Source organism: Chionomys nivalis, chromosome 16 (genome assembly GCF_950005125.1).
Source record: "Chionomys nivalis chromosome 16, mChiNiv1.1, whole genome shotgun sequence".
In the NCBI taxonomy this organism is placed as follows: Eukaryota; Metazoa; Chordata; class Mammalia; order Rodentia; family Cricetidae; genus Chionomys; species Chionomys nivalis.
In genome coordinates this window covers 40949810-40967818 of record NC_080101.1, presented here as the reverse complement: position 1 = coordinate 40967818, position 18009 = coordinate 40949810, and the positions used below count along the sequence as shown (strand labels likewise).

Below are 18009 nucleotides of genomic sequence, written 5' to 3'. Positions count from 1 at the left end.
CCTGGAACTCACTTTGTAGACCATGCTGGTCTCGAACTAGCTGAGATCCGCCTGCCTCTCCCTCCCGTGTGCTGGGATTAAAGGCGTGCCACCACCGTCCATTCTCATTCTCTTTATCCTTAGAGACCACTACTACCTCAGCCCCTCAACATCCACCATTTCCTTAGCATCTGTATAGGCAATGCATTTATTCTCTGGCACAGACTCCTACAGGTCATCAGACTTCTTCTGAAGGCCCCCTTCTAAGTTTTAGATGTACTATATTAAAGGTGTGTGTGTTTGTGGGGGGTGTTTAATCAGATGCTTCACAAAGGACAAGTGAGGTGAGTCAGCACAGAAACCCGACAACCAAAATTTGATCCTAGAATCCACGTAAACGTGGAAGAGAATCATCTCCACAAAGTTGACCTCTGACCTCCACACATACCTTATTTCATGTTTGCCCATAGCATACCCCTGCACCTACACAATAATAAGAGTTAATATTTTTTTACAGGAATGATCTTACTTTTGATTGCCTTTAACCACAAGAACAAAAATCCTCATTCTTCACTGATGATCTTAATAATATATCCTATTAGCAGATGAACTTGAAAACTGATGTTTCATATTGCACACTGTTGTCTTACTCCTCAGTCATTTTCTACTATCCCCTTACTTGCTATTAAGTTTGGAGAATGGCCCAGGCCAGGACTGGCTCCACAGCTACAGAGAAACCGTGACTCGAAAAACCAAAACAAACAAACAAAAAAAAAGTTTGAAGAATGAGTTCATAGAAATTGGAAAATTGGATCCATAACTAAATAAAAGCAGTTTAAGACATTTAGAAATGAATTGTCATGTACTGATAATCAATTTTTTATTTTTTTGGTTTTTCGAGTCAGGGTTTCTCTGTAGCTCTGGAGCCTGTCCTGGAACTAGCTCTTGTAGACCAGGCTGGTCTTGAACTCACAGAGATCCACCTGCCTCTGCCTCCTGAGTGCTGGGATTAAAGGCGTGCACCACCACCGCCCGGCTCCTTTAGCAATTTTTAAATCATAATGTCACACTATCAAACAGTTTCTTACATTTGTAATTTCATAAAGCATCAACTAACCTCCCATTGTGGCTTTAATTCATAACAATTGCTTGAAACATCTTAAAGTATAATAAAATGGAAACCTTAAAATACAGCATAAACTTTTTCCTTTGTTCTTTGTTCCAAACATAAGTTGAACTGTAACCACAAAGGTATAAATAGATCATAATAGAGAAATGTATTCATTCAACTCAGGACCATATAGTACAGATCACCCATTATTTGCTGCTTACCTTGTGTCCTGCAAATGATGCTGGTGCTAAAGTGCCAAGCTGCTTGTATTGCTGTGACGTGCACTATTCATTCCTGCATGGGAGAGTATTGTGATAGACAGTTGGAATGTTTCTTTGCATATGTATAAAATCACACATGTACATACACATCAAGCTGGGTTAATTGATGAAAATGTCATCAAGATTAAGAAGATCAATCCAGACAAAACCCTCTTACACAGCCCTCATAACATTGTACACAAGGATCTATACATTTAGACTTCCTGCTAATGCAAAGACTAATTTTGCAATACTAGCTGTCTGAGAAACTTCTATTTTTTTAACGTTTTAATTTTTCAGATCATAGTCCTGTAGTACTTTTGCCGTAGCCTTAATGCACGCACTCTGTCTGGTGGTTAGCACCTTGTAAGGTGCTTTGTAGGACTAGATCCTGCCATGTTCCTGTGAGCTCAGCTGCTGGACAGGGTGGTCCTGGTGTTAGGTTCACTCTTCCCTCTAGAACACATTTTAGATATTTTCACTTCAACATCGATTATAAACCAAACTAGATCTCCCTCCTGTAGTAATTAGCTATCCCTTCCAACTGCTTTGTTTTGTTTTTTCACCAAACTTAGCAGGGACATAAGCCCCTCTGTCCTCTCCTGCATACTGCTAGATAATTACTGCCGGCCTTCTTTTCCTTCATAACCTAACTCAGTCACACACTGACCTTCCTAGGTGCTCCCAGCTGCTTTCCTCAGGTCTCTCCTCGCTCTAGTCCGTTTTGGCTTTACCAGATTCCTCTTTCCCAAGTGCTGTTTTATTCACTCATCCTCCATTCAGATCTCTCCGTAATGCCTGACAGCTGAATGAAGGGCTTGGCTTTGTCTCCAACTGCAGGATTTACCATAACTGTTTTTTATATTTCTGATTTCAGACAGTGATTGTCACTGGGTAACTTCTTAAAAAGCAAATGAAGAAAAGATGATTGAACAAAATGACATCCATTTCTATTTACTTTATTGCCTTCTAATGCTACTACAAAAATTCCCCACTGTAGTCAGTGGATTGGTTTTCCTTCAAACTCTGTTGTTTTACATGTTCTTTTAAAGATACAAAGTATACTTCTGCATTTGTGGCTTATTATGTACTTTGATTTTATGCAGGATTTTTCTTATTAGTTGTTTTCCTCTCACCCATTGTGCTTCACTGGTCCTGTGATCTGACCCTCTAGCCGTGCCAGCCTCGGCACGTCGGTTCTTGCCTCTCTCTCTCTGCATTGTTCTTCCCCATTATCCACGACTCCACCCCCCCATATTCATATTCATTTGGGTGTTTTGTTTAAGTGTCAGCTTTCCAGAGGTGTTTCTTTTCATCATAGCTGAATATTTGTGTCACTCCTCTGTTGTAACAGACTCTAAACTCTAGCAGGCCAGAAACTTTGTCCTCTTAGCTCTATGGTTGTCCTAAATGAATGTTTTAAATTAGAGTTGAGTAGATTTGCATGCCTTCCTCCTTTCTTCATTTTCACCTAAGTAGACCTTACATGTCCTCGCTCTGTAAATTGGTAAAACAGGCTTCCATGTGTGTTTTGTGAGTTACTGAAACAACTCTTTGAGCAAATTATGTTTTTCATAAATATATATATACACAATGAAGGAATGAAATGTGTCCAGGCTCCTGCTCAGAATTATGACATTGTCACTTAGTATGATCCATGGTAAAATTAGCTGCATTTCCTTATCTGTGGTGGTAATTACACAGAATCTTCTCAATGTATGGGATAATGCTGTTATTTCCCAGAATGAAGGATTATTTGGTACACACACTCACACTCACTCATTCATTGTGACTTTAGGTGTTTGAGCTTTATTAACCAGCTTATTCCTGACGGTACTCTTACTGATCCTAGTATAAAGACTGAGGAAAGATAGGAACTGTCTGTGGCCTGGCGATGCCTGCTTGATGGGAGTGCAACCTTTGAGGACTCTGCCCACATCTACTGAGGCAGAATTTAAAAAGAAAAGAATAAATTTGGTCTGTGTATTAACTTTATTTAATGAAACAAGCACCAGAAGTAATCAGTGTGTAAAGAAAAAAAAAATCTACTTTGAAGGTTCTAGTCAGTAATGATGGCCTCATTGCTTTGGGCCTGGGGTAAGAGAGCCCATCATGCACACTGGGGCAAAAGCATGTGGTGAAAGCAATCTGCTCTCCTCCTGGCTAAGAAATGAAAGATGGGACAAGGTCTGTTAATCTCTTTTAAGGGTATGTTCCCATTGATAAAAATCATTCAGGCACCCTTCTCCCTTAAAGCTAGCTTCCAGCATCTCCCCTCCCCTTATTGGGTAACCAGCCCTTACCCCATAGACCTTTGGTGAGGTATTGAATATTTAAAGGGCAGCAGGGCCCAGTATTGAAGGTGCAAAAAGATTTTCATTCAGTGAAATAAAGACGTCAGTTTGTGGAAAACTCAACAGATGATTCTAACGTTAGTCAAGATTAGGTTCTACTGAGGCAGAAAGGTCCTTCCTTGTTCTGAGTGCACTGGTAAATGCCACTGAACAAGAGCCATAATCATCCATAAGTGTGAAACTGATCAAAGAATGATCTCTAAGAATGCTAAATTTTTTATTGCTTGTTTTCATCCAGCAATAGCTGTTACTTTGAGGAGAGGGTTAAGCATCCTTTCAAGTACTTGGCCACTCTTGCTATATGAAATGTTAGGGCATATTACCATAGTGATGTTCTGAAGTGCCCCACAAAGACCATGTGCTAGAACTTTGGTTCTCCGCCATTTACTACTGTTGGGAGTTATTGGAACCCCTATGAGGAAAACAATCTTTAGAAGGAAGTTTGGTTATTAAGACATGACTTTTCTTCTGCTGCTCTTACTTCCCCTCCTTCTTTTCCTTTTGTAACCGTTCTGTCTCTCTTTGCTTCTGACCACCATGAGAACAGACCTCCTCTGCCATGTTCCTGCCATTGCATGGTGTACACCTCAGACCAAAGCAACAGAGCCAAGCAGTGACGGACTATATCCACTGAATCATTGAGCCCATAGTTTACAGAAACATAGGCATGCTTGCTTGATTCATTGGTCTTTGTTGGGTTCCTAATTCTTTTTGTTATTGTTTCCACCCTTGCAAATTAATTCATATGGTCCTAGCAAAAGTTTAAATATCGCATGCCATTTACCTTTAAGATCCTATTAAAAGATATTTACACTCCATAGGAATATTAAAATTGTAGTATGTTGCATCACTTGTCTAGCTAGGATTGGCTCATATGCCACTTTGTAGCTACTGTTTTGATTGTGAACCTACTCTTTAAACAGCTGAACCATCTCTCCAGCCCATAGCTACTTTTAATAGTTTGTATAAATAAATACAACAGTGAAAGATTCAGTTTTTTCTGTTCTCTGTCAACATGCACTGTGGCATGTTTGTCAAGTGCAGTAAAGATCCATCAAGAGAGCTTTTCTTTAAATTTGGGAACATAATGCATACATCTATGCCTATTATGAAAGTGACCTATAGGTTGATCGGGTCATTCTGTGCAGAGGGCTGTGAAGTCAGCAGGGAAAAGCAGCAGTGCAGAGAAGAGCCACAGGTTCTGTTGCCATGCCGGCGTGATTGAAGTGAGCTGGTGGATAAATCAGTGACCATGTGGAATTGAGACAGATGAAGACAAGAAAACATTGTGGAGAATGGGAAAGGAGGAACTGAATAAACAGATCTGGAAGGCAATCCCTTGAGTATAATGAGAAGCAGAAGTTGGGACAGCATAACAAATTTAATGCCATAAGACATGTGAATAGTGGGTTAGAAAGAGTCTGGGTGTAATCAATGGAGTTATGGGTACTTCCAAGGACTTTTATGTGCTTTCCCCGAAAACCCCGTTAGGTGACTTTAACAACCATAGCCACCGTTCTTGACTAAGGAGAACAGGAATGGGAGTCTTTTCTTCCAAGGCCACACAGCTTCGCTAGCTTTGTTGTAACTAGCAACATAGCACATTCTTTTCTGATATCAGTTCTTCACTTGTAAGATTTGAGTAATAATTGTTTCTGCCTCACAGGATGAGAAATAATACTTATAAAATAGTTGACATAATATCAGGCTCGTAGTAAATACTAATACGTGCTCAGTGTCGGTATTATTTCTACTATGAAAGCTGCAATTTGAGTAACTTGACATTTGGCAAATTTATTTTCTGTTACTGCATTTCATCGTTTATAATGTAAGATGGCCTTGTTATATATATTCCATTTGTGTGTGTCAGAATTATTTTAAACTGCACGAAAGCTGTCTTTACTCAAAACAGTTTCCAAGTGTTGGGGAAATGTGTGTGTGTGTGTGTGTGTGTGTGTGTGTGTGTACCAGTAGGGATTAACCCTTGGGTCTTGTGCACAAGCAAGCCCTCTACCATTGAGCTGTATCACCAGCCTCTATGTTTGTAATATGCAATACGTAATTATTTTCTATACTCACTTTGCATAGCACAGCAGAACTTTCTGTACCTGGTTTGTTTCACTTAGCATGATCTCCATTTGTCAGAATATTTTATCATTTTTATGGAGGGAAGAAGTAGGCAGGCAGATGGCTACACATGAATATCCATATGTGTGAAGGCTTGAGATCATTGTTGGTTGTCTTCATTTGCTCCCCATTTTAGTTATTAAGACATGGTCTATCACAGAACATGGAGGTGGCTGACTCAACTAGTCTAGTTGACCAACAAGCCCCAAGGGATCCTTCTGCATCAGCTTGTGCATTCAGGTGTCTGCCCTCTTAGAGTCCCTGGCCTGACCTCCATGATATACTACAGTGTGGGAGTAGTAGCCAGATCAGCCCTTTCCCCCAGCTTGCTTTTGGTCATGGTGTTTTATCACAGTAGTCAAAACTCTAACCGCACCACTTGGCAAGCATTTTACCAGCCAAGTTGTCTTGCAGCCTCAGAATTTTCTTCTTTTATGGCTGAGTAATACTCTCTCATGTTTATCATATTTTCTCTGTCCGTTCATCACTTGATGGATGGAACATTGTTTCCATTTCTTGTGTGTAGTAAGTAGTGCTGTAGTAAATAGGAATGTAGATGTCTGACACATTGACTTCATTTCCTTTGGATTCATGCTCTGGCATGGGCTGGCTGGCTCATGACCATGCACTTTTAATTTTTTGAGGAACCCCCATAGTGACAAAAAAACATAATGAATCTCTGCCAATAGTGTAAAAGGGTTCCCCTTTCTCTCCATTCTCACCAGCACTAGTTTGCCTATTTTCCTATATAGCAACTGCCAGTCTTTAAACCAGAGTACATGTTTATTCAAAACAGTAGATACTAGTGGGGCAGTGGTGGTGCACACCTTTAATTCCAGTACTCAGGAGGTAGTGACAGGTAGTCATCTCTGCATTATAGGCCAGCATGGTCTATAAAGTGAGATCTAGGACAGCCATGGCTACATAACACTATGAAACCCTATCTCAAAACACAAAAGCAAGCAAACAAAACGAGTAGATAATTTACATCTCTATCTTTGAGATATAAGGGTACAGGGAAAAGAAAAGAGAACAAAAAACAAATCTTTCTGTACAGACTTATTAGCATTTCCCCCTTTTTAAAAGTTAGTAGTAGGGAAAGATGCCTTTGCAAATAGAAATTTTATTGAGTTATTGATTGGGAATTTCATATATGCATGTAGTGTATTTCAATCAAATCCACTCTTCATTTCTTCCCCTACAATTCTTCCCTTATAGAAACTATTCCTAGCTAAAATGAAAATACCTCATTATGGTTTTGTTTTTTTTTTTTTTTTTTTGGTTTTTTGAGACAGGGTTTCTCTGTGGTTTTGGAGCCTGTCCTGGAACTCACTCTGTAGACCAGGCTGGTCTCGAACTCACAGAGATCCACCTGCCTCTGCCTCCCAAGTGGTTTTAATTTTTATATTATTTTTGATATACCTGTTAGCTTTTTGTGTGGAGTCTTTTGAGACATGTCTGAAATATTTTAGAGTCATTTTTTCTTTTTTTTAATGATGAGATTTTGAACTTTGTTCTGTATATTGACCCCTGTCATATGTGTAGTTTGTAAATATTTTCTCTATGATTTTGTTTTAAGTTGATTGTTTCCATTGTGGTACAGAAATGTTTTAGCTTGTGTTTCCTTCCTATATTTTGGGGTCATGTTCAAAAGCTCCTTGGCTCTTCAGGTCCTATATAAAAATCTTTAATTTACTCTGAGTTTATTTTGTTACTTGTGAGGATTGGCAGACTGATTCCCTCACTCACTCCCCATATTTGAGGTAGGATCTTGCTGTGTAGCCAGAATAGCTTCATACTCATGGTCCCTCTGCTTTGTCCTCCTGTGTGTAGAGATTACAGGTGTGCCCCACCAATCCCAGCAGATGAGATGATTAATTAACATTGTAGGTGAGAGAGTTTCTTACACATAGAAACTAGTTAGAAATGTTAGTATTTCCTAGGGAGTATGTTTTAGTGAATAAAGAAGTGACTTATATAGAAGTAGTGAATAATACAGTCTTAATTATCTTTTAAAGTCAGTATACTGAAAAAAGATACTAAAATCTGGGGGAAATAGTGACTGTTTTGGTTGGGCTTTAGTGTAGAAGGTATTCCTGAGTTGCCAAAGAATGCTAGTAACGTATGATTCATCGTATTTTAACCTACAGGACCTAAACTGGTCTGTCTCTAGCCTCTAATTTAAATTGAGAGCATCGCAGGCAGGTTTTTACACACAGAACACACCAGATACTTAGCTAGGGCTTTTGTTTTTGATGTCTTACTTGTTTTCAGAATAGCTTTCTATGTGTTCTTTGCCAAGACATTTGTACACCTTTTTCATACCTAAAGTAAGATTAAGTAGTGCCGCATGATTGTACAGAAATCTGATGTAAAGAGGCAGAAGCTCCTAATATAGAAGTATTTTTTGTAATTTATATTTAGAATTTTTACTCACTGGTGTATAGTTATGTGACAAGATGTGTTGTAACCACTTTGTAGAATTACTTTAGGTGCATGTCCTAAATGAATTGCTTAAAACATCAAGAAAAAGTACATTTAAATTAATTATTTTTTCAAGTATTGGTTACATTCCTTAGTTAAAAACAATTTCTATCAATGGAAGCCTTGGGTTTTCTTTCCTTTCCTTTTTGCATCTCACTGTTTTCTGTACAGCTGAAGAGCACAAATGGCAGGATGATGATCCTCGTGGTCACTCCTGCTCTCTAGGTGTGGCAGTGGTGGGAACAGACAAAGAAATAGCCTCGCTCCCCATTCAACACAACATTTGATTAGTTTGTGGCTTGCTTTTGCGATGCCTCTCTTCCCAATCATCGAGAAAGAAGTCTGTGTTCTTCCTCTGCACAGGCTGCTAACCTCAGTTTTCTGCACCTGTGTTTCTGTTAGAGTCCAAAAGATGTTTAAAATTTAATTTCAGCTAACCAAAAAGTAATTAATAATAAATCACAATTTAAAACAGATTTGAATTATGCTGTGTTAATGAACAGAATTTTTTGTTGTTTATTCTGTGAAAATGATTTCGTAGCCTGTTGGTCCAAAAACCAAGACTGTCCCCACAGTTTTGTATACCAGCACCAAGGACTGCTGCTTTTCTGCCTATGCAAGAAAAATGTGCAGCTTAAAATACCACACATGAGCCAATGTTCTTACCTTCCTCCCATTATATGTGCCCTAAAAACCTCAAGAGAAAATGGTTTAAAAATTATTTTCATGTCTAGATTCTAAGGAAAATCATTGTTACACATAAATTGCAAAATGGAGACCCTTGTATGAAGCTGCCTATTTCTCATTTGGATCTGACATATTAAAAATCATATAATTAATGGTTGGCATTAGTAATTAACATTAAGTTTATGGTGTTTAATATTTTATCATTCATTCTTCAAATAACAAGAAATGCATTATGCCTTGGCATAAAGATTTTAGTGATATAAGTGCTCCTTCAGTTTTCTCATGATATAATCATGAAAAAGAGTAAAATGTGTTGAAATGATTTTTGCTTTGATTTCTTGAATGTGAGCTATAGTTTATTTCTTTTTTAGGAGTGTTCATCATCAATTGTGTCAGGAACTTCAAAGGGAGAATGTGGACCTAATTGCTCAGTCTTCATTATCGGCTAAAGAGCGCCACCTTGCTGCAGTCGCCAGTGCACTGTGGAGGCATTTCTTTTCATTTCTGAAGAGTCAGAGAATAACACACTCTGTGCCTCTCTCCCAGCTTGCAGATGCTGCTGCAGGTCAGCATTAATTGTTCATTGCTCATTGCTTTCTTCTTTTGCATACTTTTGTCAGTATTTTCCTCTGGTGTCAATCTCTTGCTTTATTACAAACATTGTGACAGATCTATGATGAAATAAATGACATGTTTAAGTTGAGTACCTTTGATTTATGTATCATTAAGGATTAAATGATAATTTGTTAAAAAGAAAATGTAATTTTCAAATGTAAACATTGAATGCTCAAACTTTTCTTACACTCAACTGTTTTCAAAGTAGCATTTGATTATATCTAGTTTAAGTAGTATACTTTAATATTTTCTGAACAATTAATCTAAATATTAGATAATTTGTATGAAGACCAAGGGAGTTGGGGAGAATAGCCCTAAAACACCAAGAGGATAGGATCGGGGTGGAATGAAGTGCTTAGAATTACTGTTCTGACTTCCCCTAGATTTTATTTAGATTGTAATTTTTATTTAAAATGATTATTGGCCCAAATACGTGTTCTTAGGCTTTCAGGGACTCTGAGTAATATACAGTTAGGCAAGGTTTTAATATATGAACATATTTTCAGTTTACTGAGAAGAGGCCATTATATATTTTTTTCAAAGAACAATCATGTCCATAATATGTTAAAAAGCTCCTGAATAGGCAAGAGATTTGTAGCATTGCTGCATATATTTAAATAATGTTCATTTGAAAGTATTTTATGTATTTAAATGTAATGCTTTGAAGAAATAACAGTAACAAAAAAATCCCGATGGTCTAAATCAGTATTTATTTTATTCTCGAATTGATGAGGAAAGATGAACTAAAAAAAAGTCCATAAATAATGGGATGAATGTTTAAAAAGTAGATAAGAAATTGCAATCTTGCCAACAGTTCAGACTTTGTCCAAAGTACATTAAGACTTTAAGTATAGCTAGAATGTTGTGGTAAGGTCATGGTTTCCAACTAGTGTGGTGTCTGAAGTAATACATGTTGGTATTCAGTAAGTTGAACTGTATTCTGTCATCCAGAATGCTATACCATCAATAAAAGTAGTAGTGTCTTGATTTAGTCGGCACTGTCCTAGGTAAATGCCGAATAAATCCAGAGTCAAAGGTGCAGATTTCAGATTTGAAGTAGACTTAGGTTGAAAGAGAGTAATTTCCTTCATTTAAGAAAAAGTAACTTCTGTAGGTACTAGGGATATACCAGTGTAGGAGGTAGCACAAACAAGAAAACTGTGTTCTCACAGAGATTATGATCTAGTGAGTGGTGGGGCCAAAGATAATTTGTTGCTGTTGTTTCTGAGAGTTTTGCTCTGTAGCCCAGGCTGGTTGAACTGTGATTCCCCATGACTCAGTTTCCCAAATCTGGATTACTGTTGAACAGCAAACACCACCTCTAGCAAAAACAAACCAAAATGGGGCGGGGGCAAAAGGTAGGCTACAGTTTTAAATAGAGTGCTCGGGGCGGCACCTACTTAAATGAGGAGGGCGTGAGAGGGAAAGAACAGTGTTTAGGGAACTAAAGGGAGCAGATACAGGCTTAGGTGGAGCAGGAAAGGGTGAGAGGCTGAGGCGTGGTTTAGTAATGGAAAGGCTGTGTCTACCTTTTAAAGAAGTGTAAAGACTTCTTTAAAAAAATTGGTATTTTTTCAAAGACCCACATTGGAGCACCGGACTGAAATCTCAAGGTCCAAATCATGAGCAGGAGACAGAGCACGAGCAAGGAACTTAGGACCGTGAGGGGTGCACCCACACACTGAGACAATGGGGATGTTCTATCAGGAACTCACCAAGGCCAGCTGGCCTGGGTCTGAAAAAGCATGGGATAAAACCGGACTCGCTGAACATAATGGACAGTGAGGACTACTGAGAACTCAAGAACAATGGCAATGGGTTTTTGATCCTACTGCACGTACTGGCTTTGTGGGAGCCTAGGCAGTTAGGATGCTCACCTTACTAGACCTGGATGGAGGTGGGTGGTCCTTGGACTTCCCACAGGGCAGGGAACCCGGATTACTCTTGGGGATGATGAGGGAGGGGGACTTGATGGGGGAGGCGGAGGGAAATGGGAGGTGGTGGCGGGGAGAAGGCAGAAATCTTTAATAAATAAATAAACAATAAAGTCTTAAAAAAAAAAAACATGATAGTTGAGCCAAGTGGAGCAAGTGGGCTTCTCTAGGCTCTAATGGTTGATTCATAGAAGGGAAAAAAGAAAAAAAAATGGTATTTTTTCAAAAGAGGAAATGTGATCCTTCTGGGTGAGACAAAGGGAAGCAAAGAGAGAATTAAGGCAGTTAGGAAATTATTCAAACAACCCAAACCTGCTTGGATTAAAGTTGTAGTGTAGATGGTCAGAAATGGTCAGATCTCAAGGACGGAAAATGACAGAATTTGCTAAGCAAAAAGGTAAGGTAATCAGAATAGTTCATGAGAGGAGTCAAGAGTAACTAGCAACTTGCTGAAATAAGAAGATTATGAAGGAACCATTTTGTGTCAGAAAACTGACGATTCTTAAATTTGAAGGTGTTTTGATATAAGATATCCATTAAATCAACTACATTAAATAAGAACTTGTCTATAATAAGCTAGGCTTCCCAGACATTTTCTGAGATGGGGTTTGTCTTTAAACTATCCATGGATAAATAGTCCTTAAAACCAAGAGACTGACTAAAGCCTTCATGAGTATAGGAATCAATGGAGAGAAAAGGTTTGTGTGGATCAGTTCACAGTGTATTTCTAGGTTGAGATTTGTAGTCTAAAGAGAGCAAAAAAGGGCACTGGAAAGGAGTGCAGGTAAGACGCGATCCAAGAAAGGGTGATGCCCTGGAAACTAGGAAGGGAAGGGCCCAAGACCTGACCTGAGAATTGATCATTGCCTTTAACAGGAGGGCCAAGTAAGTCACCAGAACCTGAAGAATGGCTTTTGGGGGAGGGGAGGAGGTTGGGGAGTTCAAATGCTTCTGTACATACGGAGTCGCATGAGTTCTTCTGTAGTTCTCTGCCTTATAAAAGCACGATGTCTCGCTGAAGTGTAAGCCAGTTGGCTAGAGAGTTCCCAGGATCTACCTGTCATCACACCCTAACACCAGAATGGTAGGCATGCAAGGCCTTGCCCCGCTTTCATGTGGCTGTTCAAGATTACAACTGAAGACCTCATGATTACACAGCTAGTGGTCTGTGTAATCCTTCCAGTTCTGAAGAGTTGTTTCAGAGCATCAGTGAACTGATTGAAGATGATTGAAGAAGTATGACTGTTAAAGGAAAACAGTGTATAAGCTATGGACTATGTCATCAAATTTCCTAAAGAAGGAAAAGGAGATAGGAAAGCAGAAGAGAGATAGGAAGAAGCTATATAGTAGGAAGCATTGTAGATTTGTTATAAGCCAAGAATTGTTAGAGTTCAGGTCCTACAAGAGGAAAGCTGGGAAGCAAATCTATTGAAGTGAAGTCCTTAAAAATGAAATTATACACAGGTTATAATTGATAATGCCCAATGCTTTGGGTATCACGATGGGAGTATTTTAACTATAACAGAGAATAGATCACTGAATACAGGAATTCCAAATAAACAAGAGATCATGGCAAAATTGCTATTAGGGAGATTTTGAGCCCAGGAAACTGGGACATGTACCAAGAAGAATTTATTGCTGGTGTAGCTTGATGATGTATAAGAGATTTAAAACTAGACATTTTAGGGAGGAAGAATTCTCATTTTAACAGACTGAGTTGACAAATTCGGGAAAACATAAAGGGATATCATAAGGATTCTAGCTTCTAGGTTGTGGGTTCTGAAAAAGTGGGTGTCTTTGATCATAGAAGACCAGTATTTAATAGAAGAGAAAGGTTGGTATTTATGTGAGCATTAGCACGTGTGGCAGGTGGCAAGTAAATTAACTTGGTCAAAGCAAAGGAGGTACTGGAAATGCTTTTACCTGGGCCTTTGAATGGTGGAGACAGACTACTAAAACCCACTGGCTTGACTTGAGGGAGCCATACCTGTAATGCTACTAAGCTAGATGCTTTTAGACTTATCGGAGATCATGATGGGATTACAAATATTTGACAATGTTAATTTAACTCAAGTTACGTTTCTGAAAGTTATGTTTTATTTGGGACTTTTAAATTCCTTGGAATTGAAGGTGAGGGGAAGATTAAAAAATGTCCCATCTGAACTTTCTCTCCTTTTAAATCTAGATTTTACTTTGCTCGCAGTAGACATGCCAAACACAGCACCATCAGATCTTCAGCCTCAGCCGGTTATTTCAATAATTCAGCTTTTTGGTTGGGATGATATCATCTGGCCTCAAGTTGAAGCAAGATATTTAAGTCATTTGCTACAAAACAGGTATATACCCTTATTTCAGAAATACTCCTTAGTCTAGTCCTGATCAGTATCCTGGAAGAATGTGTCTAATGAAAACTAATCTGTACTTTATATCCTCTCATTTGGCAGACATTTTACCAATATAATAGCAGGTATTATGAAATCTCAATTAAGTGGTTTGATATGTGTGTGTGTTGTGTGAATGTGTGTGTGTGTGTGAGAGAGAGAGAGAGATTGTTATAAGTTTGCACTCTAATAAGCCTGCTTTATTATCTTAAAGTGACCTTTTTATATTCCCTAGGGAGAAAAAATTGTATAGGTATTATTGCTGGATCAATGAAACACTGGCATATTATTGCAGATTTAGACGTAACTAAAACTAAAGATTTGTCTTTTAAAGATTTGATCATGAACCATGCACTCCAGTTCAATCATGTTGTTGTTGTTCTTCAATCTGCCTGTGTCTCCTGCCCTGTCCTGCACAAGCTATGAGGAACAACCTCAGTAATACATAGAGACAGATATATGAAAAAATGAGGTAAAGTTGCTGTAGCAATGGTGTTTTACAATGTGGGAACTTCATAAAAGCATCAAGATGAAGAGGGTGAAATCATCACCCAGGCCTGAGAGACCTCATGAGTAGTTCTTGTACCCCTGCCAGTCAGTGAAAGAAGAGTGGCAGTGACGTAGTGAGTCAGTTGTTTTCTAAGGAGATTAGTCAGCATCATGAAACTTAATGTTTTTTCATTTGGCTTTGACTCGTAAAGTAAGAGAATTCAGCATCAGTTGGACTGCTTTTAGAACTTCTGGTATGAGAATTCTCTAATAATAATGAATGTTTATTTATTCATTGCTCTTGAGTCACTCAATTTTCTTAGCATAGAAGCCCTTAGGTCCCAAAGTAAAGACCAGTTTGTAAAACTGAGCCTTTTAAAAAGTATACAATTGAATGGTTACTTCTCTTGATGACTGCACATATATAAGACTGCACGGTATTACTTAGAAACTTCACAGTGATGATGGTGTTACTTAGAAACTTCACAGTGATGACATTTTCCTGTCTTTTGTAACCATAATGAGTTATATGAAGCTGCAAGACTACATTTGAGCTCCGTTGTTTTCAGGATTGTTGGTGACTTGGGCATATTTTTTCCAAATGAGCTTGTGTTCTTCAGTTGAAAGCCCCAACTATAGCTTTGGTACTTAAACCCAGAGTTGTACATTGTGAGGATGATGGGTTCTTTTTCACACAAGTATTGGTTTCAGTTCAAATGTGTTACCTGGGCCTTCTTAAGAAGTAGGTCCATTGTCTTAAACAACCTTCATGATTAGATGATGTCCTTATAAAGTTGTTACCAGCAAAGCAGACTTGCACCTTCCTTTTTCAAATTTTCTTTCCTTTGTCTTTGATCTTTAGTATTTCATTTCTCCTGTTGTCCTTGGGCATAAACTTTGGGCAGGAGGCTTCCCTTCTCTCTGAGAAGCAACTGCTCCCACTGGAGTCTTTTCATTCATGTACCCTGATGGTCTTCTCCATTTGTCTTTCCTCAGCATGACACTGCTTATGGTAGCGCTTAGCCCTCTTCTTTTTTGCCTTCCTTGAATGTTCATTAGCCTCACAACTCTCTTTTCTCATTGTAATCCAAATGATACTGATAACATTTACAATGTAATTTCATGTATTTATTTGGAGACTTGAGGTCTACCTTCGATATGCAAGATACAGTCTTTGGGGGAGCAAAGAAGATTGTGTGTGTGTTTGTGTGTGTGTGTACATGCATGTGTTTTTAATCTATCTATCTCTCTATCTCTCTATCATCTATCTATCATCTATCGTTTTTTTGAGATAGGGTTTCTCTGTGTACTGGCTCTCCTGGAACTTGCTCTGTAAATCATGCTGGGCTCCAACTTACAGAATCTGCCTGCCTGTGCCTCCTGAGTGCCGGTGTTAAAGGCATGTACCACCACTGCCTGGTTTGTGTATATGTATTTTTATGTATGTACAGTAGTATTTATTTTTAAAATAGTGTTTATTAGTAATGGTTGAAGAAACTGAAGCACAAAGTTGCTTTAGAAAGTTTAACTTTAAGAAACTTTAGATTTAAGAACGTTATATAGGTAGTAAATGACCAGTTTGTGTTTCTGCATTATATACTTTTTAGGGAAAACTTCTATTCAAAATGTTTAAACTCTGATTTATGTACATTTAACAATAGTTTTAAACTGGACATTAGTCTTAATACTCAGGTGGCAAAGGCAGGTGGATCTCCAAATTTGAGGCCAACCTGGTCTACATAGTAAGTTCTGAGACAGCCAGAGCTACATATTGAGATCCTGACTAAAAATTAATTAATTAGTTAATTAATTAGGCATTGTTTTAGGGTTGAGGAGATGGCTTAGTGCATAAGGTATTAGTTGTACAAAACTAATGGCATAAGTTTGATCCCAAGTACTCCGGAAAAAAGTGACCTTCCATAACCCAAGTACTAGGATATATATAAGTAGGCAGACCATAGTAGCCTGCTGGCCATCCCAAAATGGTATGCTTCAAGTGATCTGTCTCAAAATACAATATGACAAAGTAATAAAGAAAGACATCCCAACAAAACCTTTGGTTTCTATGCTTGTACATATATCAAAACAAAATAAGAAAAAAATGGTTTTGCCTTTGCAGAATGCTATGTTTAAGATAAATCTATGCCTATCATTTCTGTCACCAGGAGCCCCTCATAAATTAGAATTTAGACTCAGGTATGTGTTTGGCTTAAAAGGAGGGAGGTTTTGTTTGCTTCCCTGAGGGCAGTATTTTAGAATTTTGTGTTATTATCTTTGATAATGAGTGCTTATAAAGTGAACAGAAGAGGATGAGAACATAATTGTTCAGTCAAGACATGTAGAAATATATTGTTCTTAAGCAGCTTTTTGTCTTCTGTTTAATTGTTATTGATAGTGCCAGTTTTTGTTCTTACTGTTCTTTGTGTATTTCTGCTTACCTATTACATTATTATAATGCCTATAATTTTTACATTCTTGCTATTCCATACTTTCTAATTTTTTTCTCTTGGCATAAACCTACAGATACACCATGAGTAGAAAAGGAAAATTAAAAATTGTAATATGCAAAATGAAAACAAAGGTGTTTAATAGATCTTTTCATGTACATCTGCATGATTTCTGAAGTACTGTATTCATCTGAAGTCAGCCAAGGGAGTTGCTCCAATGTGTTCATTACAAGCTCTGTTCTCGGTACATTCTGCCCTTTTCCCTTTTGTCTCTACAGCACAGTATGTGAAGCACTTTCTCAGTCAAGCTGCACGTCTTTTCAGTCCTTGACTATAAGATCATGGATCCGTTGTGTTTTGCAAATGCACGTAAAACACCTCTCTGAACCTGATTTGCTAATGGATATGAACTCTGTACAGGCAGTGGGTAAGTGTCATATAAAGCATGCAGGGGGTGCATATGGATTAAATAAACTAATGTCGAATATTCAAAATCTGATTAGCTATCAATATATATAAAATGTACTTTGGTAGTCTGTTTCTTTTTTATTATTACTCTATTTTTAGCTACATATGGCAAAACCAACTGATACAAAGCTAAAAGAATTAGTTTCCTTGGCACTAAGGACAAAACTTGCTCCTCGGGGGACACACTGCTTTTTCCCCTGAAGAAGACAGTGATATATCTGAAGTACATACTTGCATACCGAGTACCTTTTTTGTATTTATTTATTTATTTATTTATTTATTTATTTATTTATTTATTTTTGGTTTTTTGGGAGCAGGGTTTCTCTATAACTTTGGGGCCTGTCCTGGAACTAGCTCTTGTAGACCAGGCTAGCTCAAACTCACAGAGATCCTTCTGCCTCTGCCTCCCAAGTACTGGGATTAAAGGCGTGCGCCACCACAGCCCGGCCTAAGTACCTTAAAAAGAATACCCAGCTAGAATATTTTGCACTATTTTTATGAAATAGTTTGTTTTTCTATTTCACTGTTAGTCACTGAAGATATTTGTGCATTTCTGTTCTGTGTGGAGTATAACTTTGAAAGGCTGTTGTTTGTAAGCTGTCATAAGTTTCACTCAGACTTGCCAGAAAAGGTTGTACTTTTTCTCTTATATTTGTGTAGTTGTTTGACCTAA

The 18009-nt window shown here is 38.1% G+C and overlaps 1 protein-coding gene across 2 annotated transcripts in view; it reads left to right on the top strand.

The window, feature by feature from the left end:
- Mms22l (MMS22 like, DNA repair protein) overlaps positions 1-18009 on the top strand; it is a 109771-nt gene that overhangs the window by 68080 nt on the left and 23682 nt on the right. For both annotated transcript variants that reach the window (XM_057790671.1, XM_057790670.1), the window contains 3 exons: positions 9374-9567; positions 13737-13887; positions 17147-17295. In XM_057790671.1, coding sequence (XP_057646654.1) covers positions 9374-9567; positions 13737-13887; positions 17147-17295 — 494 coding nt within the window. The remainder of the gene's footprint in view (positions 1-9373; positions 9568-13736; positions 13888-17146; positions 17296-18009) is intronic.